Source organism: Papilio machaon, chromosome 10 (assembly GCF_912999745.1).
Source record: "Papilio machaon chromosome 10, ilPapMach1.1, whole genome shotgun sequence".
NCBI lineage: Eukaryota > Metazoa > Arthropoda > Insecta > Lepidoptera > Papilionidae > Papilio > Papilio machaon.
In genome coordinates, this window is record NC_059995.1 from 1,283,596 (window position 1) to 1,309,863 (window position 26,268).

Genomic DNA, 26,268 nt, shown 5'->3' on the forward strand with positions numbered 1-26,268 from the left:
TAATACGAGTATGTATGTTAGAACAGTTTCATATATGTTTTAAAACTGCGAGAACTTAATTATAATTTGTTGCATACTATCGCTTATAATTTGAGAATTGATTTAGGTTAGGAATTAAAAAAATACGATTAATCTTTGTAAGTTGGAATAATAGCTAAGTAAGCAAAATAAAGACAAGTAATAGTTTATTTAAAATCGCTCTAGATGACAATGGTAATAATGATTTTGTCTTAGAAATTTAAATTCAAATCCGAGTGATTATCAACAGAATTATAAAACGATTTGAACGAAGTCCCAAAATTTACAAAGAACATAACGCAAACAAAAGGTTATTACAAAACAATACGTAAAATTATATTTCGGCGGGTCTAATTAGGTGGAGCGGCGAGGAACGTATAGCAGATGCTCTACCATCTATAAAGGTTAACTTGAAACCAGGGCCGGTTCATTGTTAAAACACAATACGGCACACATAAATTAAGATAAACCTACACAAAAGTGCTTTCGGATGTTACGGGATCATCATTAGGTATTCCGTGGTTCTCTGCTAGAATTCAGCTACTTTCTGTTTTATGAAATTAAAATTAAATAATTAAAAACGAACATTTTAATTTCAATTTTTACTTAAAGAACAATTAGCAAAAGTGAAGAAATGAAACAATATAATTTGTGTGAATTTATTATCAGGCGCTTGTGAAAATTGGTAAAGTGCACACTCAATGATTGTTTGTGTATATGATCTTACGAATTTGCCTGGAACCCATTTCTATTTACGTTATCTGTCCGTTCTCCTGCATATTTGTTGTTCTATACCATACTATTTTACACATTATATTATACCAGTCACAAAATTAATATTAAAAAACAAAACCAGAGTTTAACACAGTAATAATAAAATTATTTTCTTTCAGAAGTTTGTGAATTAATTCTTAACTAAGGCCCTTATACTTCGCTTCTGTTTTCACCGAGAATTAGAACTTTTTCAATTGATCTTCACAAGACTTCTAAACTCGCCTCAAGTTGTCTTAGCGTATTTCAGTCACGGATTTACAGCTCCTTTGAAATAAGCAGACCAATACAAAACCCAAGGAATTTAACTAGAAAAACATCTCATTATTTTCTGAAATTGTGCAAAATCTATGGTAAAAATACTTCAAGTTTGGATTAAAACTCAGGATGGTTATTATACTGTGTACATATTCCCGCACTTGGTTTGTTCAATATTTCCTTTCATTACCCACGTCACATTGTTATTTTTGAAGTCTTTCTAACTTACTTAAAGTTACAGGATTAGGATTTTTTTTTCTTCTGTTCACCATTATAAATTCGTTGCCAAAGTTCCGTATCGTTTGTTTCATTTCAAAGGAAACTGTGAATCCGTGACTGAAATAACAGAGACACCGTCTGCCCCACCCCGCGTACCCCCTCCCCAACAAGTTTAGACTCAAACATGGACTGACAACTTTTTATTATTTGGTAATGTTAAACAATGAGCGAAAGAAAGCTTTTGTGAGCGTTACTTTTTTTAACAAAGGAAAGTTCCGATTTGACTTTGTTAAGAAAGATGAAAGACGTGTAGCTAAAATTGATTTTTTATGTATTTGATTTTTATCTAATATATAAAATTCTCGTGTCACAGTTTTCGTTGCCATACTCCTCCGAAACGGCTTGACCGATTTTGATGAAATTTTGTGAGCATATTCAGTAGGTCTGAGAATCGGCCAACATCTATTTTTCATACCCCCCCCATTTAGTTTTTTTTTAACTGCGCGCGGACGGAGTCGCGGGCGACAGCTAGTATACAACTAAATGTTTCCTGTTCCTTTTATTTTCATATATTCATGTAAAATACAATTAATTTTCAAATACGTTTAATAAATTGCGGATTGATTGACTTCTAACAAATCTTAGAATTTCTTTGCAAATATGCATGTTTCTAACAATATTTTCCTTCACCGTAAGAACATCAGTTGATAAGAAATTCGAAAATTGAACAACATATTCCTAGATAACGAGTATCAGACCGTTGACATCTATATTAAAACTTACTACAATAATTAACCAAAATCCAACGACTTAACGATGTACTACGTTCTTTGATAATTAGTTTATTTGAATTAAAGCACAGCATGGTAAATCAACGACGTTTAATACATAGAAATGTGGAGTTAGCTTTTAAAATCACAAATGTACGTGGCGATGCCGAGACAAAGGAATTCGAACGTGATCCGAATAGTGACTACAAAACCTAATAACGATTTCTACTCTTTGCTCTTTACTCTTTGCCAGTCTGTGGCCGCCTTTAATTATAACAGACTCCCTGTTTATCTTGTACGTAGGTCCCTTTATTTTAATACTAGGAGATTCACTTTGATTCGGATACGCGTAAGGGTATCTATCTTGAATTCCAAGTATATCGTAAATACTAAGTATGTTTCTGACCAAGTAAGAAGAATAAGATGCCATCTATAGGCTTAATAGGTATCTAATAAGTTAACGAGTACCATTTTTCAACTACATCATCCCTTAATATTGTTAAGTAACAGAAGTTATATTCAAGCGCTGGTTAATTGATAAAAAATTACATTTAATGTCGTAGTACTTTATTAAAATTAACTCGAGCTAGTTATGAACTCGTTTAGTACAAAGTCTAGAGTTTAAAAGTGTTTAATTTACCGCCTCTTTGATACTAACTCGGCCTTCAAAGGCCAGAATCTATATTTAAACATTGCTAAACAAACATAGCATTATATATTTAACTTCACACAGATTGTATGATTTTTAAGACATGCAATTTTAGCTCTTATGACCAAAGCGTATGGTTGTTATTAATCTTTTATTACTACGATAAGTACGCCCCTGTAATAATATAATAGCTAAGTAACAAATACATAACGCCATAAGAATTTAATATGAAATTATCATAATATGTTTTGAAAAATCTAATATTTTTGTCATCTGAACAAGATTGATGGACTTCGAAAGCTTAGGCCCACAAATCTAGATATATTACGATCTATCAATGTCAGAATTATTTTTAAATTCTATTTCCTATTTCGATTTCGATTAAAAATAATAGTATATATTAAATGTGCCTCTACATTCAGTGGTTACTAAAGCGGCTCCTTAGTGTAGATTTCTCATACTAAAGCTACACTTAAGGACTTAATAACCATTAAACAACTGAGTAAAGCAGAAGCGTTTAATCAGTCACACGTTGCATTACAAGTAATTTTCGCGTTTACTCTTTTCAAGTAAAATTAACGTTATCAGAACAAATATACCGAACAGCATATTATTCTGATTTCTGGTTTTGTAGGCCGGGGCCGGCTGAACCAGTCGTATTGCGTTCGCGCCGGCGTTGCACGCGTTTTAAAAATAAAACAATCCAAGATGGCGACTGGAGTGTCAACCCGGTGTTTGTTAACGTTGTCAAAGCGAGGATTCAGCTCGAAAGCCGATAAAAATGTCGCATTTCTGGGCCTCGGGAATATGGGAGGATATATGGCCGCCAATCTTGTTAAAAAGGTATTATATTCAATTGTTAATATAAAAAATTCATTATATTAATTAATTCCAAATATGTTACATGAGGACGCATAACATTAAAGTACAAAAAACAACCTAGAAACCAATCGCACAATTACTCAATAATTTTAAATGCAAAATGTAAAAAAAACCTAGTAAGAAACAAATTGTACACCATAAATTTAAAGTTATATCACGAATTCCAAAAAAAATTATAACATCGATAGATTTAATTTCATAGATATTAAAAAAAATAACAAACCAAAATAATTACTATGATTAAAATCGTCCAACGATGATTCAGCTTAATTCCACGAATGAATAATTAATAATGTTCCAATTTTATTGATGCTATTTGAAAATATTTTAATCGCAAATTTAAAAAATAATTAAAATCACACAACTTTATAATCATTAAAATACGCCAATTACTAATTACATTAATAATTATCTTAAATTTAAATTCTCATGTTTTTAATGAAATTGAGAACATGGTTAATTATTTAATGATTTTTTTATAATTATTTATGTCCATAAATAACTTAAATATCGACAACAGAACGTGCAAAGGAAGATTAGACAATAATTTATCAGTTTAATTATCACACGACATTGACCGAATGACTTCACATCCTTTGTCCCTTTCCATTTCTACATAGTAAAAAGAGACAGAAAGCTTACTACTCAAACAGAAGTTTGAGGCCGAACAGTCAACCGGCAAGATATTTAAATGATAGCAATTTAATAAATTACGTAATAATCCGGATAATTTTTCATCATTCAATACAATATCTATGTTGAAAAGATAATTTTAATATATATAATTTTACTTAAAACACTTCTAACTATCAAGGTTGCCACAACAATATTAAAAAGACTAACTTTTGAAAAATAAGGTATAACATAAATGGGCACCTTTTTTTACGTTGGGAAATGTGTTAGCTTAGTTAGATAATGTGGTAACATAAATGGGCACCTACAACAATTGTAGTAATTCCAAGATTGACCACTTTTCTGGTTAATGAATATTTAAGAAAAACTGATCAAGGTACCATTAGAGGCGTCTTTAGGTGAAATTTAAAATTAAAATTCTTTCAATTTATGCAAATACCAAATTAAATTGTGCAGATGGGCGGTTTTCGAACGAAACATTTTACGAAAGGTCTGCCCCGGTACTGGCGCTACGAAATAACATTAAATCATTTTTATTTCATTGTATTTAAGTCAGATTACGCGGTAATAAAACACAGCCGGTTTCTACGTGCCGTTTTTTTATTTTTTCAAATAATTCGGTTTCCGTATTGATTTTAAATTAATTAATGATTTTGTGGCAACTTATTTTAGAGATACGATTGTACAAAAACATAATATTGTCATCTTTGACAAGGCTCTTAATAAAGAAGAAGTAATTACTATCTTAAAAATATATCGGTTAGTGTTAAATTAGAATTCTACGTAGAAATATAGATTGATATTCGCTTTTAATGCTTTAAACTTAATTATGTTCAAAATATGCAAAAAAAAAAAACTACAAGGTTTCATAAAACAAAGTAACTTTGCTAAGCGATTTGCCTAATGTCTTTATAAATAACTAGAAACGACGTAACTTTATCACAAACACAACATTAAAGGGTTTCAACGTGCGTGGTTACGATCCTTCAAAAGACGCATTGACAGCTGCTGCTAAGAACGGCATCAGTGGTGCCAACTCCATAGCTGCGGCGGTAGATGGAGTTGACGTGGTGGTTTCCATACTACCGAGCAACAAAGTCGTGTTGGATGCTTACCTTGGCAAAGATGGAGTCGTCAAACACGTAAGTAAAGGAAATAAGTCATCAAAATCTTGCTTATTCCTGTTGAGTAAAGAGTTATATATTCCACCTCTTTGGTAAACAAGGAGTTTACATTCTGCTACAGCGGTGGCATACTGGTCACAAAGACCTTAAAAATAGATGAAAAAACATAGAAGAGAATCGCGCGGGAAGTGTTAGCAAAGAAATGTAGTAGATATTAGAGTTAGATGGAATTATTTGTGTAAATATGTAAATAGTGGTAGTATAAGTGATTTCAACAACGAAATAAAAACATTTTGGCTTCCATGCTGATGTTTTTAATCTATACAGCGTCGAAGTACCAAGTTTTCGTCCTAAAAACCGACATTTCAATCGTTCAAATATTCCGGTTTTGATAATTTCATGAATTATTTCTATAGGAAAATTATTTAAAAGTCGAGCTATCTATTTATATATATCCATTGAATGTGTAACTACGAGAAAAGAAAGCTGTGGTAAAGTAAGAAATTCAAATAAATTACTGGACTATTTCCAGGCAACTAAAGGCGCTCTTCTCATCGACTCAAGTACAGTAGACCCAAATGTACCAAAACAGATCTTCCCCGTAGCAACAGAGAATGGTGTTAACTTCATTGACGCTCCTGTTTCTGGAGGTAAGATGATTAATCAGCAACAACTAACAAATAAAGTACAGATTACGATGAAACTAGACAATCTTGGTCAAATATCGAAAAAGCTACAGTAGTAGACGTAAAGAGTGTGCTGTGTACTGGAAGACATTATAGTCCTCTTTCCCTTACCACCCTTTTCTTTTTAGGAAAAGATTGGAACGGGAAATAAAACACAAAACCTAATACAATTATTAGATCAAGGACATGAGCTAGAGTAAAATGGTAAAGCCAAAAACAAATAAAATAGTTGATAATGTTTGTCGTATAATTAATCTCTTGAACTTGTGCGACGCCCATTTCCTTATCACAATACGTATGTTATCACTAAGGAGATTTTTTTAATTACTTGTGTATTTTTCTGGTATAAAACATATAAATTTCCGTCGTATCCATGCCAGATAATTATACATTTCAATGTAAAATTTTGATATGAATAACGACTTTTACGATATTATATTGGTTTGATATAAAAATATTCATTTTCGATTATAAAAAAAATTATTCAAATGTTTAATGTAAATTTTAAGCTGCGAGGTAATTGAATTTCGTAGGCCTAAAACTTCCACGTTGCCTTCTCACCATTTTCTTATAAGGAAATCATGGAATGGGTAGTGGTTTTGGCGGAGGAAGGGACGCATAAGAAGGGAAAATATCAATTTTCTGTACGTCCTAAGTGAGACTAAAGATAGGCAACTTATCTGCAATTATAGATTTCTATGGGCAGCGCTTCTGTATTTCGGCAAATCCAGGTGGCTGCTCTCTTACCACCTTATTCTAAGTATAAATACCTTATCACAGTAGTAATGTAACTAGTTGTTATTCAATTATTTAGTTAAGCTTCTTATCAAAGATCAACAGAACAAACCTAACATTACGATGACCGTGGCAAGAGAGTACAATTCAACTGATAAGATTACAAACAACTTAATGATGTAATTACTTACGTATAAAAGTAAATTATTTCAATAGAATCTAGAAATGTGACTTTATTTTAAATAGACAACAATAAATGTAAAGTAAAAATTGATCCTTTAACTGAAATAAACCAAAATTGCAATTGGGTTTCTTTACGCAAATCCGTCTTGTCTTTTATAAAAGTAACCTTTTGAATTCAAACAATATTATATTTATTTATTTATTTACAATACAATAAAAACCTAAAATAGAACTATGTACTCGTACATCTAAACAAGAAGTCAGGATTCTTCAAAAAGCGAGCTTACGACGTCCTTAAAGGACGGAAACGCATCTCCAGTTCATCTAGTGTTGCGGTTGTACATAGACGTCGTTCATCATCTTGTTTCCGTCGCTCGTTTTTCTCCTATTCTTATAAAAAAAGACATTATTAAGTCAGATAATATTAACTACGTAAGAATGAGAAAGATATATTTTTTTAATAAAGTTTTAACAATAGGAAATATGAATGTGAAGTTGTAATAAATCTGCAGGTGTGATGGGCGCACAAAATGCGACCCTAGCTTTCATGGCGGGCGGTCGTAAAGACGACTTCACTCGGTCGTTGCCGATGCTGCAGGCGATGGGGGCGAAACATTTCCACTGCGGGGAGGTGGGGTCTGGTCAGGTGGCCAAGTTGACCAACAATATGCTGATGGGTATCACCGGCATGGCCACCGCTGAATGCATGAACATGGGTATCAAGTGAGTTAACTTGAGCAATGAATCCTTAGCAAAAAGTTCTGTAGTACTTTCACCGCTAAGGTACTAAGTCAATAATAAAACTTGGAAACCATCAAGCTTAAGACGTAAAGGAGAAACGAACCGAAACGAAATTGCCAATTCAAATTTTATTTCACCGAGCAGTTGAAAGTATCAATCTGTATGATTTGCTTCAATCATATTTGTATGCAAATTGAAAGATCTTTGGTGTTTTATTAAGGATTTATATTTTCCACGCCATATAAGTAGTTTAATAATCAATTTTTTTCAGAATACTGTGATAGTAAAAAAAGATCGCAAACTACATGCCCTATTCCATCTTTGAGAGCGTCGGTAGCTCAGGGGTTAAGCACTTGACTTGCAATCTGCAGGTACTGGGTTCGAATCCCGCTATGTACCAATGTGTTTTTCAATTAACATAATATGTACATTTTTCCGACGTTCTTCAACGAAGGAAAACATCGTGATACAACCTGCGCATATCTGAGAAGAAATGTGTGAAGTCAACCCGCACTTGGCCAGCGTGGTTGACTATGGCTTAGTCACCCATAACTTAGGGTAGGCTCCGAGCCCCTCAGTGGGGACGTATAGTGAGCTGATGATGATTCCATTCATGTTTTTTGTTAATATTCATCGCATCATAATTAGATGGCGTTAGTCAAAATTATGAATTAATGTATTTTACCATTCAAATTGTGACTTTCAATTAGGATGGGTCTAGACCCTCAAGTATTACTGGACGTGTTGAACAACTCGTCGGCGAGGTCCTGGTCCACAGAAGTGTACTGTCCAGTCCCCGGCCTCGTGCCCACAGCTCCCTCTAGCAGGAACTACGACGGCGGATTCAAGAACGAACTCATGGTTAAGGTAAAGAAGAAAAGAAACTGTCGTATTCACAGATTAACTAAAAGATAAATTCAGTCGTTTAATGTTAAGTAAAACCATACTAAGGATTTAAATCACTTAACGACCCTGAGTAAGGTAGTTAGAGCAACTACGGCACGTGAAGCCTCGCGGCTTGAACTCTGAGATTCAAATTTTAAATTAATAATTATTCTATCAACGTCTATGTTATAGTATCTATCTATTTTTTTTTTTTTTATTAAAGAACTATACCTTCGTAATAAAATGCGGGTTCAAAAACTTTTGAACAATATTTAATATCTTTTATTCTATGTATATGTATTTCCCAGTTTAATAAATTTCAATTAATATGCAAATAACGTGAACAAATATTGAAATATTAGTCCAAATTCCACGTGTTCCAGGACTTGGAGCTGGCGAGTGGCATGGCGCTGGGCATCAGGTCTCCCATACCACTGGGCGCGGTCGCCACACAACTCTACCGCATTATACAGTCGCGAGGTTACGGACAGAAAGACTTCTCTTTCGTATTCCAACTGCTCAAAGAAGAAGCCGGAAAAAAGTGAAATAAAATGAATTGTTAAGTTAATCGTTTTTTATTTAGCGTCAAATAAATTTCAGGCTCGCAAAATATTTATGGGTAATTTAAAAGAAAAGCTTTTTAATAAAAATTATGGAATATTAAATTGTCTTTTTTCTATAAACTGATTTAATTTAAATAGATATTCAAAGTTTAGTTAGGTGGATATTTTCTTTCTAATTCGCGTAAAATGTATTTAAACGAACAAGCAATTTGTATTTTATTAGAGACAGTAGTCCCGGTATCTATCCGGATGATTTAACCCAATCAAATTTATATGCAAATTTAAAGGCTCGAAGCCCCTTTTATTAAAGAAAGGTCTCGTCGTTTTGCATCAGACTGTCTGGACTTTACGACACGTAATCTAAGACTGAATTATCTGGGATAGAATTGAAATCGTCGCTTCAAATGTTAACTATAACATGAAGATGTCTATCGGAAGAATTCTTTTAAATCAATTGAACATCCAGTAATTTTACTGTAAAAAAATTAATAACATTTAAGAAATGATCGATGACCTGTCACTGTTTTAGACAATGATTGATACGTGTACGTAATATACAACATCAGATTAAGAATATTCGGTCCTAGTATAAAACTTAACGAGTTAGAAGCATGTTAAAAATAAAAATACTAAACAAGAAAATTATTTATATGTGCAATTAGCTTACCACGAACCGTTTTTAAATAAATGTTTATCCACAGGTCTCCGTCGTAAATAAATAAAGAGATCATACTGGCGTCGCGAGTCTAATTTATTATTCAGTTATACAGATGAACGAACACTTTTGTGTCGTTGAGAAAAAAAATTATGTCGCGACCGTCCCTCCCATTGTCCCTCATTCGACTTTTATTTCATTAAAATTTCAATATGGATGACATTTTTATGCTTTCAAATTCGCGCGAAAAATAGGAAAAGCCGACGAATTTCTTTAACATTTCATAAATGCTATGAATTTTGCAAATGCTTTGAAAAAAACGGCTTATGTTTAAGAGCAGGTAAAACTGCTATAATTAATAAATTATTAAACTTCTAAAGGTTAGGTTTATGAAACATAAAACAACTTCATTCTACGAAGTATTCGAACTTCTGAGTTTTGTAAATTAAGGGTCTTTGAGTATTAAAGTTTCGTTTAAGTCGTTTTGGATGAAGCAATTATTGTTATATACTTAGTTAACTTCAAGTTATGACAAGCACTTCAAACTAAAACGACTTTGAGCACGTCATCACAAAGCAATCGCGGTTTGTACTTTTATGGAGGGTTAATTAACCCTTAAATACGGCATCTAATTATAACATTAATTAACTAACATTAATTATTTTAGATATATTTTATTTCTCCTTTACTTATTGTTTTATTGAGCATCCTACGACTTATATTTTATGAAGAGTACTCTGTAGTACAACAAAAAATATTTTTGTCAATAAATAGGACATAGGACAAATATCAATTAATAATTCATATAGATGTCTTTTTACGTAAAACATACAAGCAATTAGGTATCAGTCCCCACGTGGTAATGATAGATGTCCTCTCGCCTTCATAAGCGCAGGGATATGATCATTAATCGTCCGTCACGTGCAACAAGATCACCTATTAAACATTTTCCAACAAACTCAGATGTACTGAAAATATCCTTTGGATATAAAAATGTTACTACGAAAGTGATTTCAGTTTATAACTTTTGGGTTTTTTTTCTGTAACGAAACTCTTCTACTATCAGAGTAACTTTAAGAAAATAAGCGTTGCAATAACAATACAAATAGATTTTTCAGCGAAATTACAAACAACTGAATTCAAGTTGAAATGAAAACTGAAAGGATATTGCCTCTTTCAGTTAGTGCTTTGCAAACCGAGCTTAAAATGGTATTGTTCTACCAATATATTTATATAACAATCATTTTTAAATTCAAATGTGATTCATAATATAGAAATGACTTAAATTAAAAAAAACGTTTTTTTTACATAGGACAAAACCAAACAATTTGTGGAACACCATTGTTATATCTACAAAGTTTTGTAACAAAAAATTAAAACACAATACCCAGCTGTAGAAATAACACAATCACTTGTTATAACAAACAAAGCCTTGTATTGTACATTTGATCGTCTATGCTGAACATGGGGAAAGCCGTGAACAGAAGGTAATCGATTCCTTACGAGTCAATGGATCGGACTCGATGCGGTGAGCGCTGAGCTTCACTGAACACACAAACAAGTCGTTATATTGTACAAAGCATCTACTAAACTTTGCATTGTCAATACATTTTGTGTAGATTTGAGGATAACGGAAAACTGTTCTTAAAAACTTCTTTGAATTAATCAGCGTTTAGAAATCGTATTATACGTATTATAGAGTGACGTAAAACGAAACTTGTTAACAGAAGAACTATAATATTTTTCACAATTAAAAGCCGAAAAATGTGAAAAGAAAAAACGTATTTTTATTGTCAACTAGTTTTTACCCGCGACTCCGTCCGCGCGGAATAAAAAAAATGCACACGATAAAAGAGTTCCTATGTCCGTCTCCCAGTTCTAAGCTGCCTCCCCATCAATTTTCAGCTAAATCAGTTCGACTGATCTTGAGTTATAAATAGTGTAACTAACACGACTCTCTTTTATATAGATGAATCGTTCCATAAACAATGTACAGACTATGATTTCCCCAGACAGATCAGCTGAATTACTACAATATTGGTTGAAGCAATCTTTTATCAATAGGTAAATTAAAAAAATAAAACGCAACTCAAATTATTATCCATTTAATATATTCACTGTAAACTCATACTCGATCTATTCATCAACTGTTTATGTTATTTTATGAATGATGTTGAATCACGAAACATTCCTCCTTAAAACCCTATAACATTGTGGGGATCATTCGAGGGAGACAAGTATAAAGCATATACATGAGCGGGAAAGACACAGTACGACTTACTTTCATGTCCCCACAATGTATAGACTCAATCAATATTTCAAAGTAACCGGGTCGCACCATAATTGACTTGAAAAAACTAAAAAAAAAAAAAAGATAAACAAAACCAATAAATCTTAAAAGCAATGATTAAAATTTTTCCAAAAAAATTTATACATTTTAAAAATGCAAGATTTCTAAAAAAAATCGTAAAATATGGCACCGTTCCAAAAAAAAAGCATAAAAATCTAATCTAGTTTTTTGACAAAGATGAAAAAAACCTTTCTAACTGCGAGTACAACCCCTTTAAAATGTTAAATTTATATACAAGGAGTATTATTTCTTGTTTAATTAAAAAGCTGACATAATTCCAACTTTAGTATCAAATGCTAATTACAGTGGTAACTTTTATAGAACCAATTTAATACATCACATTTGACACTACGTCAAAATTCAACGTAACCTTATAACGGCGGGTAAAAAACATTTTTATTATAGTAAAACTGCACAAATGCTTGAATTTTTTCAAATTTCGATTACATATTTATTTAAATAATGATCATCGAACGTCGTTACAATGTCGCTAGGGTTGTTACAAAACAATCAAATTGAAAATATCGATTTTTCGTAATACCTAAGTCAGTATCGATTCATTCACTTTAATCGATGTTTAAAGCAGCTTACACCACTATAAATGTGATCTATTAAATTGGCTATACTTTATATGTATTTTAATTTAATAAAAAAAATTATAAATAAATCGATGATCGGTATATGACAGGATCTAATCATATAAATTTGTACCTAAACGTAGAGCAAATAAGTTTAAAAATCATTCAACCCCCTACAGCATTAATTCAGCCTAATTACATTTTTATAATTACGATTATAAATATTGTGCAGTAATTACATGAAAAATCCGTGTAAATTACTATATATTATGTATAAATCGATAGATAAAAGCCGCCATTTATTGACAGCTAAAAACTTTTTTTTTTATCCAACTCAATCAGGCAAAAACAACATTCTTAAATATGAAACGTACAAATATAAAACAAATCAGGAACTATTGTATCAGGCCATTTATAGTCCTTTACAGATAATAATAAAAATAAATAAGAAATAAAAAATTATTATTTTTCCATTAATAAAGCTAAAACAGTCGAATCAACTGTAAAATACCATAAAAATAAAAACAAAATATCGTGGAAAATAACCTAAAAATGTGAACAAAATGTAGTCATACAACTCTAAATATAAATATACGTAAAAACTGATTGAATTCTTTTTGACTGTACTATTCATAAAAAAACAGCAGTGATTTTTCAATTTGACCTCTACCTCAGTAATAATAAGATTTAAAATCGTCTGCATATTTTTTATAAACAGTAAAATTATCAAAGGATTACAATATTGTTGTTCTCATTGATTTCAAACAAATCAACCGAAACTAAGTTCTGCATTGAAAATCGAACCTTATCTAATTGCAATAAAGTTTATTTTCCATTAAACTTTGTGTCGATCGATCTGCAAGTATCAAGATGTTCCAGTCAATAGATATACTTCCTACAATAACTCCTAAGACTAACTAATCCTTATATTAAATTATGCAATATCTTTGGCGATTACTCTGCTAACGGTACAGATAGATTTGTTCGTAAATAAATCAAACATGCACACAATAAAAAAATTGTACCAACGTCGTTGTAAAATCTCACAAAAATTCACTATTTTTTTTTAATACTGAATAAAAACTGGTACAATTTCGCTTAATAACTATATTATTTTACCTTTAAAAAGATTCTTTTGATATAATCGTGAAAATTACAAAAAAAAATGCCATATTAATATTATATTGTAATTTATTGCCGAAAGTCATATCAAATTGCTTTAACATGCAATAACTAAGATATTAAAGTTTTTAATTTTTTTTAAATTGGAAACTTGTTAATATTATTTTCACGATTATTCTTCAAGTCTGTATTATTAAATACATTTGTGAAATAACAGCGAAAAAAGGACTGTTTTTTTTATTTTTTAAATTAAACACTAAAAATGGCAGTTTCAATTTGAACCTTATCACATTGTGATAGAATCTGTTTTTACATTTCTCACCAATTTCGCTTTACGATACAAATTGGAATGATTTTTATTTTTATCTATACAGTTATATAAATCGTTAGTAAATATCCTAGATATTAGAAAGAAAATTGCAATCAATAACCAATTAGATATATACAATTAGGTCCGCTCCAAACTACACATCAATTTTGAGCTTTAAATATATTATACAATAAAGTTGACATTCCCAAAGCACTAATTCAATAAGAGATTCCGAATCCACGAAAAATCCCCCACTAATTTTAACTACACAATAATAACTATACAATATAAAATAACCTTAAGAAATATTACATCACACGAAAACCGAGCTTAGTTAAAATAAATACAATTGTATTCAAGACATTAAATATTTATATATACAAAATGTATATTAGACCTAAAGACATATCGTACTTCGTATGCATTCCAGTACAAATATCACGAGGCGATAAGATCGAAATTAGCTTGCAGCATTCGACCGACGCAACTTGAAGTACAACTAACGAACCAATCTACTTTGGCATTTCCACTCACGTTCAAATCGTTATATTAAACGTTAACCGTTATCGATAACGGTTATTTATAACGTATTCATCTTAATTCTATATTGAGCTAAGATATACGTAAATTACTGAGACCTGTCAGCACATTCGAGGCTTAATCGATATTAAATCGATTACGAATCGATATAAAATCGATTACGATTCGATATAAAATCGTTTAAGAATCGATAAATACAAATAATAGCAAAGTCATTGTATGATTATTGGTCAGTTGCGATGTTTACACAGCCATTTGTATGGACATTATAGAAAAAGGAGAAATACAAAATCGTTTATTATCTATCTTGCCGTTTGCAATAACTAACGTATTAATACAGTAATACATCGACCTCTTAACATGTTTACAAAAACATATAACTATTTCTTTTATTCTGTATGAAAACAGAAATAGCAACATGTTTTAGTACATTTTCTTCAATGGAATCAATAAAATCCTAATAATTTTAAGATTAAAAATTTTTATCTACCGAAAAAATATGATACGAAATATTTCTAATAAATAGGCCATTAAAATAGATAAAACGAGTTACAAAAAAAATTGATAAAAAAAATGAATCTAGTATTTTTTTAGACCATTTTAGATATTTGAGCAATCGGTAAATGATTTCAAAACATCTTAAAATTTCAGATTATTTTGACGACAGACTTTTTTTTTACTGATTTAGAAATAATCAATAAATTATATTTTCTTCACCTTCAATAGTTACATTTAGTAAACAATATTACCGTTTACACTGCAAAACACTTGTATGAAAACATGTTGTCATACCTCTAATTATATTCTTTAAACAAACGTCTCATTCTCAATCAAGAAAAGATTAAAAACATGTTTTGATACAATTATTCAACAGTGGAAACCCACGAAGTAGACAAACATATGCGTTAATTTTTTTTTTCCGATATGTCCCGTCCAATTAATAATTCAAAATGACTTGTATTCGATTATATCTGTTTATTTTACTCTATTACGTGTAATCCATACACACAGACCTTAGAAGAGAGCAGAGCATATAAAATTGAGCTTTTTACCATTGACACAAGGTTTAAATTTCATTTTTCACGTCTTTACCTTATCCATTGATAAGTAAATACGTGAAAAGTAAAAATAAACCTTGTTTCAATCACATAAAAGCTCAATTTTATTTGTAATTAAACAAATCAGCCGATCTTTGTAAAATGGATTCTTACAAATATCAAGTGTACTTTTTAAATAAATAATTTCCCTATACCTTGAGTAATAAATAATTAAAATTTACTGAAAGAAAAAAATAATTAAATATATTTAATTATATAAAAGTTCGTTTAAATTGTCGTATCATTATTTTTATCCTATTGCATGCGTATCGATATTCGAAATTCGCTTTTACTATATATTACACGAGAATTACAACCTAAATAGGACTCTATTGCCTTATAATAGAGTTGCAAGTAGATAACACTATTCAAATCGTTTAATATACGTAGCTACATATTTCATACGAAAATCTTAACTATATTGCAATATTAGTCTTTAATTGTTTATCAACGACTCAAAAAAACTTATGGTCGATGTATTTTGTTGTTAAATTCGACTTTTATACCTATTTAATAAAGTCGAAAATCAACTCAAAGGTAATGTGGATATGAATCGAAATAAATTATTTATCCCAACAAAGTAAGACCTATTTCAATACCGATTTAATTACATTTATGATGATGTTTACTCAATTTTATCACTCACACAATAAAGTCTTAAAATCTTTGACAGAGTATATAGGAGGTCGATAGTGTCGCAATCAAAAGTCAACTTTATTGGTTTACGAATAAGACTTACAATTCTGTAGTTGCGCTGCCTGTCGAAGCTGCGTCGTAACAATATTCAATTTTTCAATTCGTTCCACTGTAAGTCGTAATGTAAAAGTCACTTTATACGTTTGAGCACAAGGTTTACAATTCAGTGACAGCGTAGAGGTCGCGCTGGTCGCGCGGCTCGTGCGTGTGACGGTCGTTGCGGTCGTTGCGGCGGCGGTGTGCGGCAGCGGCGGGCGGAGCACGACGCGGTCGCTGCAGACTGCGGTACTCCAACGCGGCGGCCGACAGCGGCTGCGGCTCTGTACGACGCGAGGGTCGCACCGTCGCGTACTTGTCGGGGGCGGCGGGGGGTCCTGGGCCGCGCTCGGGGGCGTGACCGGCGGGGGCGGGGGCGGGCGTGAACGTGGCCAGGGGCGGCGCGGGGGCGGCGGGGCGCGGGCGCGGCGCTCGCGGCCCGAAAGATGCGTACTTCGGGTCGAATCGATTCAAGCTCGCCGCACGACCGGACTGACCTACAATATTAAAGAAAATGTAATAACACTCACATTATACGACACTATACTATGACGCTTATCGTGTGTGAGGAGTGCAGGATACTGACCGGCGCCGGGCTCGGGGTGCGCGCCGCCGCCGGGCCGTTCTCAGTAGAAGTCGCTGCTCTCCAGCGTCTTGCACTGCTTGCTGAGGGTGGCGTACTTGCCGTTGTGGGGCGCGCGGCCCAGCGTGTGGGAGCCGCCGGCGCCGCCCAGCGCGCCCAGACCGCCCAGCCCGCCCAGACCTCCGCTCGCGCGCCCCAACGTCGCACTGCCCGACATGCGCGACCTCCGCGCGCACGCCACCTCCGCACTATGTCACAATATCCGATTTAATTCATTCAAAAAAAAAGTCAGTATGCAGTGTGAGATGAGTGAGTCGTGTGTGTGTAGGTTGTACCTGGGACGCTCCCTGTCGGCGAGGTCCATGAGCTGTACTGCGGCGGTGTATGAGGGGGGTTTGCCGTTGGGGAAGGGTGCAGGTCGAGGCAGCGAGCGCGAGCCGGCGCTGCTACCACTTGACAAGAAAGGCGCCTGCTCCTCGCCGCCGCCGCTGCGTCTGTAACGTCAACGTACCAGTTATAATCAATCACCATAAATTATCGTATATCGTATTCTTACTTTTTCTATATTTAAAAACAGCCTTAACGTCTTACTAATTGAAAGAATATTTCAAGACACTTACTTGGTGTTAATATAGATCCAAGCATGAGAGTCGACCAAAACTATAGCCGTGAATAAAAATCCAGCCGCGATCGCCGCCAGCAGCTGCAGAGACAGCGCCTGCAATGAGAACAACATCCTTCATTGACTTATATAAATTACGTACAACATACACTATCGTAACTCGTCACATCTACAGTGAATTCCGTCTACTACCAAAACTCACAGTAGATTAAGGACTTTATTACTTATGAAACTTTTTTATAAGTTTTTTTGTATTATAAGTAGTCAAATGAACACCACTTGAATACGCCGAAATAGCGAAGAGACCGCTGCCTATGAACATCTACAATAACAAATGCGTTGCCTAATTTTTATCAACGGAGAAGAAGGCACAGAAAGAAGTTATTTCCTCTTCTTATGTGTCCCCACCTCCGCCAACTCCACTTCCACTTCCCATCCTTTCTTTAGAAAAAACGACCTTTGACACACACACGCATCGGCCAACGCGGAATTGCTTCCACTTGATGCCTGTTTTCTTTGTGGTCGTGGTATTTCACCAGGCAAGGTCACCCAAAAAATATTGTAATTACGGAATCTACCATTGTTAAAAGTTCAACACTTCTTAATAAAACTGAGCGATATATAACCTGTAGTCCGCCATCGCAGGCAGCGCGCGCGGCCGCCACAAAGTAGGCGCGCGCTGTGCGACATTCCAGCGCACCACTCAGCGAAACCAGTGCGCGCTCTGCCTCTCCAGTGCCAGCACCCAGTGCACCCAGCGCAGGCTGCAGCACTGCAAACATACACAATCAAGTATAAATACATCATCTTAATTAATATCATAAATGCCAATGTATAGATGGATAGATGGATATTTATTTGAAGGTACCTCCCGAACTCCCCAACGGATCTTGATGAGATTTGTCATCAGCCCAAAAATGGCTTATAAGTGAACATTTACTGACCAATAAAATCTGGTCCTTCGAGCAGGATAACAACCATAAGTAGACTCGAAGGATCAAAATGTACCTAAAAAGAAAATCATTGTTGTGTAATGTGAGTGCCTGTACCTGGGTCAGTGAACATCTGCGGAGCGCCGCGGGACAGCACGGCCAGCGCTTGTCTCACAGCCACCACTGCGCGCTGAGCATTGCGCAGCTCAGCCGTCAGTACGTTCTCCCGCGACACCTTGCACGACAGGTAGTAGTACACCATCTGGACATACAGACAGATGACACATTTATATACTGTGTCACTAAATTATGACACCTCACTAACGTCCCCTGTCAATGTCAAAAAATTCACATGATCCTCTTTGTACTGTAACTGTAGTCATTTTTTTTCTAAATCCAAATATATTTTATATGTATAGTGACAGAATCAATCGCGATATCAGCGCCCCCCCTCACCGGTTCAGATATGAAAGATAACAGAAAGAAGAATATTGGAGCTTACATGCTTACTCCATTTGACATCAATCTCAATGGTTTAAAAAGAAATCTAAGTCCGTTTTAATTTCGCTATGTCGTGATTTGTAACTTACATCAACAGGTAGATGGTGCGGGGCGTAGTGTGCGACAGCTCTGGCCGGCTCCTGACAGGCGTCTGCAGCCGCCACCGCGCCCGCAGTCAGCAGCGCGCCCGCAGACCAGCACGCCACCAGCGCACCCAGCGCACACACCTGTTTCATACAGCACAAGTACACGCTTTACATCACATCTAAACAAAACTTTTGCTTTAATCATATGATGGCAAACGAAGGAACGACCATCTTAATTCACTGAAATAGCGAAGAGAATGCTGTCCGAAGACATCAAAAGTTTCAAATGCATTGCCAATCCTTAATCGACAAAGGACAGGATGGATAGAATAAAAGATATTTCATATTCTTTCTTTAAAAGAAAAGATTGAAAAGGAAAAGAAGACTAAGATTATCGTCGCGCACACTCATTGAACGAATCGTGGAATTGTTTCCACTTGATGCTTGTCTTCTGTGTGGTCGTAATATTTCACCGGACGAGCCGACCCATTCATTCAACAGATGTTGTAGTGTCTAGCGTCTACCACTGTTAAAACTAATTTCAATTTATTGTAACAAATCGACGCTTTGAAAAGAGAATCTCTCAACAAACCAGAGGTAAAATACAAATATTTTAAAAGAAACTTTGAAGGCCAAGTTCAGCTGTAGACTGATATTAGGTAACGTTTAAAGGTTTCCTAGGTTATGTTATAGAAGCAGTGTATACTAACACATAGCAGCAGCAGTGCCCGGCGTGAGCGGCGCGCGGCGGCGGCGAGCAGCGCGACACAGACAGCGCCGCCGCAGCACCACCCCGCCATGCCGCCCGCCCACCGCGCTGCCTCCCACACCCACGCGCGCTGCGCACACGCACACGCGGACATCTCTTATTATCATATATATCACTTACATTATCTGACACTAGCTTTAACCCGCGACTCCGTCCGCGCGGAATAAAAAATAGAAAACGGGGTAAAAATTATCCTATGTCCATTTCCTGGTTCTAAGCTACCTGCCCACCAATTTTCAGTCAAATCGATTCAGCCGTTCTTGAGTTATAAATAGTGTAACTAACACAACTTTCTTTTATGTATATAGATGTTTAGTTTTTACCTGATATGGGATTATTCTAACGGCAAAGGGCATCTTACTGTCGTAGTATAATATTTACTTTAGCAATCTTTTACCGTGGATTTGTTTACAAAATCTACACCAAGTAACTTTTTAAATGTTCACTTAACTAATCTCAGTATGTCAGATAAGTCAGGCTCGAAGTAATAACTGCAATTAGACCACGTAGACAACGAGTCGCTAACCAGGTAATGCACCTAGAATGTTCTAGTGTATCAAAGGCTACTAGCGTACCTTCATAACAGCGTCGAGGTTGAGGGCGGCGAGCGGACGGCGCAGGTTGTCGGCGGCGGAGGCAGCAGCGCTGGCGTTGTTGCGCAGCGCGGAGAGAGCCCGCAGCAAGGTACCCAGCGCCGTCTGATTGGCCACCGGCGCGTCCAGAGCGTCCGCCAACCGCGCCAGCGGAGCACGCGCCCGCGAACCCATTGCCTCCTCTAAGATACTTGACTGAAAAACATAACAAAATAAAAGTAGGTTTCTTATCCTAAACTTACACTACGGAAAACTTCGTTATAAAGTACATTTGGGTATCTAATGTTCGATTTGATTTCATACCTGATTCTTGACTGTATTAATGAGGCCAGCGAGCTGGTTGCCGGCCTGTATGCTCTGCAGCACCGCATTGTGCAGATCGTCGTTGCCGAATAAGCCTACCCCGATCGCGCCGCAGCACACCACTGACAGGATCATAAGAGTTATCTGCAAATATTAACACATGGTTATATCGCTTAAGAAAATTCAAAACTTTCCATCAAATTTTGAACGATAAATTACTGAAAAAACTGATAACTTATAGTCGACTTGTAAAGATTTAACTTAAAAAATCAACGTCATAGTAATAACAATAGTGATAATTGAGAAAAAAATCTAATAAGAAAAATCAAAGAATATTTAGAAAACACGATACTAAGATAAGCATAAATATAAAGACGATTATAACAATTACAAGATCAACAATCTTATGAATTATTATTTTGTCTACGTTACAAACAAAGACGAGACAGTATTGTAAAAACAAAAGAACAGAGTAAAACAACAAAAGGTTCACTGACACATTACTTATAGTCCAGTCATTTTAGTAAGTTCACCTCGGAATTCGAGATACCCAGCTGTAAGTTTGTAAATACTTGTATATTGACACCCTAAAAGTTGTCTCAAAACCTACATATGGTAGGGTGTTAGCAACTATTAAATTTCAAGGTCAAAGGTCACAAAAATCGGCTTTTTGCGCTTTTTTTGGAAATATCTCATTTCCTATGGGTTTTTTGCTATTTGTATTTCTTATCAATATTGTAGAATACAAAATTCTCTACAAATTTTGTTGAAGATTTTTTTTTATACGGTGAATCGTTTTCGAGATAGAGGGCGGAGAGCGCGCGGTCACAGCATCACTTCAGCCTCCGGTCGAAAACGCGTCATATAGTTGATGAACTATCAATAAATCATTTTTTATAAATATTTGTAAATTTTTTATTAACTATTTTATTCTACTTTATCATTTTTTCCTAACTTATCCACTTTTTATTCAGTATTAATTTATTTAACAACACTTACCTGCCCATGTAATTGCAGAATTGTTAATGAAAATATAGGAATTATATGTCGCTCTGATATGGTAGAGCATTGAGACAAGCTTGCCCATTACATTGGCCACAAGTTAAAGAGCATTGCAAGCCCGCTTTCCTGCATCGGTATCGCGAACCACAGCCACTCTTGCAGTTGCAGAAAATTGTATTGAGCAAATCTTCTGGAGCAGGTGATAAAATTGTCATGATAGGCTCCAGAAAATCGTTTCGCATTGCCCAACCCCATACCTGGGGTTCCAAATCATGTCCTAACCAAGTTTGAACTTGATAATATATACGGTTGAAATGTTGATGAGCAGTTGCACTTGTTGGTGGAATATTTGAAAGCTGCACAGGTTTATTAAGTTTTGTAGACTTGACGTAATGCATGTAACGAAGATGATCGAGACTTTTCACAGATTTCGTAGCATTATAGACTGCCAATAAGGTTTGAGTTCTACTCTCTAATAATTTCTGGGCCGAACAATTTTCTTCCTCAAATGCTGCAGCTAGTTCATCCAAATTTGTCAGTAATTAATTAATTTGACAAATATTTATAATAATTGATTTATTGATAGTTCATCAACTATATGGCGCGTTTTCGACCGGAGGCTGAAGTGATGCTGTGACCGCGCGCTCTCCGCCCTCTATCTCGAAAACGGTTCACCGTATAAAAAAAAATCTTCAACAAAATTTGTAGAGAATTTTGTATTCTACAATATTGATAAGAAATACAAATAGCAAAAAACCCATAGGAAATGAGATATTTCCAAAAAAAGCGCGAATAACCGATTTTTGTGACCTTTGACCTTGAAATTTAATAGTTGCTTACACCCTACCATATGTAGGTTTTGAGACAACTTTTAGGGTGTCAATATACAAGTATTTACAGACTTACAGCTGGGTATCTCGAATTCCGAGATTCTTACCTAATTTAGGCTTAAATGACTGGACTATTATGTCTGTACACGATATTTTAAACCAAATATGAAACGATCCAAAGTGCCCGCGCTTTATTAGTGCCACCACACGGTACTATATTTATGGATAACAGTACCTTGTCTAACAGAAGTTTACTCTATGCTCTTGAAATCAATACGATATTTAATTTACTTAAATCCATAAGAAAGCTAATAATTTTTACATTATTGAAACAAATTTACAGTGTCGCAAATTCATTTATGCCAAGGCACATTTGCGCCAATACATTTAGGATATCCTGGGAATTTCAAACGCAGAGTCACCTTAGTGGGCACACGTGTCCATTACATCACATAACACATCGTGAGAAACGATTTGATTATGTTTACAGCTTTTAAATAGATGTAGCGGCCTGAAACTTGCTACAACTACAGCCTGTCTTCATTGTAGACACAAAGAAGAAAGAATAAAACCAAATAAATGTCAATTTTCTTAAAGATTTATGAGGAACGCATTTCAAAAATACCTCAAGAGTACTATGACCATATAAAAAAATCAGTGCGAAATAGTAAGAGTCTTCGACGCATCGCCTTGCGTATGTCATGCTTGGTAATGATTTTGTACAGTTTGTTACCTTATAGTTTGTTTACCTTAAGTGCAGTGATACTCCTGGGCGGGCGTTGCTTCCTGTCGCAGCATCTCGTCAGCAGGTATATAAGTAGAACCGTCAGTGTCAGAATAAGCCAAGCACCGGGAATCGAGCCGAGGATACCCAGACTCTGTAATTATAAACCCAAATATAAGTATCAATAGCAACAAACAAGGATAATTAATTGAAGGCCGTTCGTGTGATCACAAGCAGGTGTCACATTGTTAGCGAAGTGAAGGGCAAGGTAGTTAATGGCTTTCACCTGCTACGATTCCCATCTTTGGATTAAGCCCATAACGAAAAACTGAGCGACTTCACTGAAAAATGTCGATAATTTCGAACCTATCAAGATTGTATGGGCAAAGTGGCTATTTTATAAAAGGTCAACCAAAGTCTATCAGAAAACTGACAGAATAGTGAAACGTTTCACCCTTAGCTTTGTTTTTTATTAAAGTTCAAAAGTACGTCATTACAATATCGTCATATTTTAAACGACAGAAAAAATGTTGACGTTAATATTATGTTAGACTTGGCTGGTTAAATCTAACACCGTTAATCTAAACGATATATTACGTCACAAAGTGCATATGTTAGCACGTTGCTAAAAACCACAGGATCAAAGTTAAGAAGTACTACACAACGCCCACTCGAGCAATCAAGTACTTTCTCGAAAGCCGTCTGCAAGGGCTCTGAGCTTTGTCAACATTTCCTTACTCATAATTAAAGAACGCTACACGATCTCATGTTTCGTCATCTTTAAGCTAATTGAATTTAATTTAAAAAGGACTTTACTTTGCCTTTAATATTATCAAAAAATAAATTAAGAATTTCATACCTAAAATCGACATAGACTAAAACAATATGCGTTAAAAATCTTCCGCAACTTCGGGAAACCTCTCTACTTACACGTAATACAAGTTATCAAAATTACTCACTATGTACTACAATAAAACAATCAATAACATGGTCGGCAAAGCGCGACAACTTCAATGAAGTTCTCTTTTAGTTTAATGGAAACACGCGCATCGCCGGAACCAATCAAAACTTTAATTAGTTTTGTGACAGCAAACTGTTATATTTACAGAAAACTAAAACTCATAACATTTTACTAAGAAGAACTATTACTTTCAATCCGACCTTGTTCTCGCTCGTAAAATATATTTTCCTGCTCAATTTTATAAACAATAGTTGCCGCCCGCGACTCCGTCCACGCGGAATTTAAAAAAAAAAGTAATAAGTAGCCTATGTGTTCTTCCAACCTATTTTCTACATCTGTGCCAAATTTCATCAAGATCCATTGAGCCGTTCCAAAGATACCTTCAAACAAACATCCAACTATCCATCCAACCAAACATTCGCATTTATAATATTAGTAAGATATTCCAATTATTAATTCAATTATGTATCCATAAAATTACACTTTATAATCTAATCTAATCTAATATAATCGTTTCATTACAAATTAATTATAGTTTTTCCTAGCGAATATCTTTTTAGTAGAAACTCTAATAGAGACGGTTAATTTGCTAAATAAATTAAAAATATGTGAGAGAAGTAAATGTGAGACAGGTATCAAGATAGTAATTCTACATATTTAGCTCACTTCAAGTCAGGGAATGACTTGAGGGAAGAGATAGTTTAACACATATTGTTATCCCTGTTAGAGGTATACAAGAGACATAATCACAGTTACTAAGGTAACGTGAAATGCGCGACTCACTTCGAGATATATTGGCGAGTTGGGTGCAAAGGTATCATTGACGCGGTGCAGCGTGACGTTGACGTGGGGCAGCGCGTGCAGCAGCCGAGACAGCCGCGGCGGCGAGTACTCGTCCGACACGCCCGCAGAGCCCATCGCCACGCTTCACACCAACACCTGCGACAAGCATTATTTACATTTCAATTACCTACAAAATGTATCTGCCATATCTTTAATTCTTAGTTGCAACGAGGGTCAAAGATTGTAGTCATTCCACAAACTGAATCAATTACACGGCATATAATTCGTAACATTAATGTAAAAAAAAGCGCTCGTGAGATGAAATAAGAAAACGTGCTGTTTGTTTTCGGTAAAAAATAACCTATCAGGAAATAATACCAAACCTTAAAAATACTTAAACTTTATGCATGCGGATATTATTAACATTAGAATAACGCATATGTTAACAATTACGTTAAGAATATTCGCTAATATAATTAAACGTGTCATCAAAAGCAAGGCATTGGTGGGTCAGCGCATTGTGTAACTTGAATCTACGTGTCGTCGACACGACATGTGGCAGTTACTGGACACATGCTGTGAGCAAATGTACACACTACATTATAAATAACTAGCTGTCGCTAGCGAAATTAAAAAATAACTTAATAAGTAGCCTATGTATTTTTCCTGACTATGTTCTACATCTATGCCAAATTTCATCAAGATCCGTTAAGCCGTTCCGGAGATACCTTCTAACAAATCTCCATCCATCCATTCATCAAAACATTCGCATTTATAATATTAGTAAGATTAGAATAATGCAATCTAATATATTACATACTTGAAATTATCAGATAATATTTTTAAATAAAACGAACCTACATTTCGCTAACGACAGCGTATACACATACAACACTCTTTTTTTTGTGACAATATAGCATGCAAGTTGCACTACCACGTGCAGCTGCCTCAAAAATAACGTATAGCAAAACACTCACCGCAACAAGAAAGTTTGTCTGCGCTTACGTCATGCCCGAGTGACTAATGAGGCATACCTTTACCGGGAACACATCTGGAATGAAAAGAAAATTTATATTGT

The 26,268-nt window shown here is 34.9% G+C and overlaps 2 protein-coding genes across 2 annotated transcripts in view; one reads left to right on the top strand and one right to left on the bottom strand.

Moving 5' to 3' along the window:
* Positions 1-3,289: 3,289 nt before the first annotated feature.
* On the top strand, positions 3,290-9,118 carry LOC106707996 (probable 3-hydroxyisobutyrate dehydrogenase, mitochondrial). Its single transcript, XM_014499447.2, has 6 exons — positions 3,290-3,528; positions 5,160-5,342; positions 5,857-5,974; positions 7,441-7,651; positions 8,380-8,536; positions 8,938-9,118. Exons 1-6 carry the CDS (start codon positions 3,394-3,396, stop codon positions 9,097-9,099), a joined length of 966 nt encoding a protein of 321 aa, XP_014354933.2. The 5' UTR covers positions 3,290-3,393; the 3' UTR covers positions 9,100-9,118.
* A 7,799-nt stretch (positions 9,119-16,917) lies between these two features.
* The window catches only part of LOC106707985 (protein tweety), a 62,161-nt gene continuing 52,810 nt past the window's right edge, over positions 16,918-26,268 (bottom strand). Inside the window, exons 3-15 of the mRNA XM_045679704.1 lie at positions 26,168-26,241; positions 25,191-25,346; positions 23,472-23,600; positions 20,891-21,034; positions 20,570-20,782; positions 19,936-20,064; positions 19,229-19,366; positions 18,756-18,900; positions 18,333-18,478; positions 17,705-17,802; positions 17,420-17,578; positions 17,088-17,332; positions 16,918-16,998 (exon numbers count right to left, since the gene is read on the bottom strand). Coding sequence (XP_045535660.1) covers positions 17,128-17,332; positions 17,420-17,578; positions 17,705-17,802; positions 18,333-18,478; positions 18,756-18,900; positions 19,229-19,366; positions 19,936-20,064; positions 20,570-20,782; positions 20,891-21,034; positions 23,472-23,600; positions 25,191-25,325 — 1,641 coding nt within the window. The 5' untranslated portion in view covers positions 25,326-25,346; positions 26,168-26,241 and the 3' untranslated portion in view covers positions 16,918-16,998; positions 17,088-17,127. The remainder of the gene's footprint in view (positions 16,999-17,087; positions 17,333-17,419; positions 17,579-17,704; positions 17,803-18,332; positions 18,479-18,755; positions 18,901-19,228; positions 19,367-19,935; positions 20,065-20,569; positions 20,783-20,890; positions 21,035-23,471; positions 23,601-25,190; positions 25,347-26,167; positions 26,242-26,268) is intronic.

What these genes read in the sequence shown, in the direction of transcription:
- LOC106707996 (XM_014499447.2), top strand. Translation starts at nt 3,394, where the DNA reads ATGGCGACTGGAGTGTCAACCCGGTGTTTGTTAACGTTGTCAAAGCGA. An exon ending in TGACGCTCCTGTTTCTGGAG is followed by an intron (nt 5,975 to 7,440) that starts GTAAGATGATTA and finishes ATAAATCTGCAG; the next exon opens with GTGTGATGGGCGCACAAAAT. An exon ending in AGAACGAACTCATGGTTAAG is followed by an intron (nt 8,537 to 8,937) that starts GTAAAGAAGAAA and finishes CACGTGTTCCAG; the next exon opens with GACTTGGAGCTGGCGAGTGG.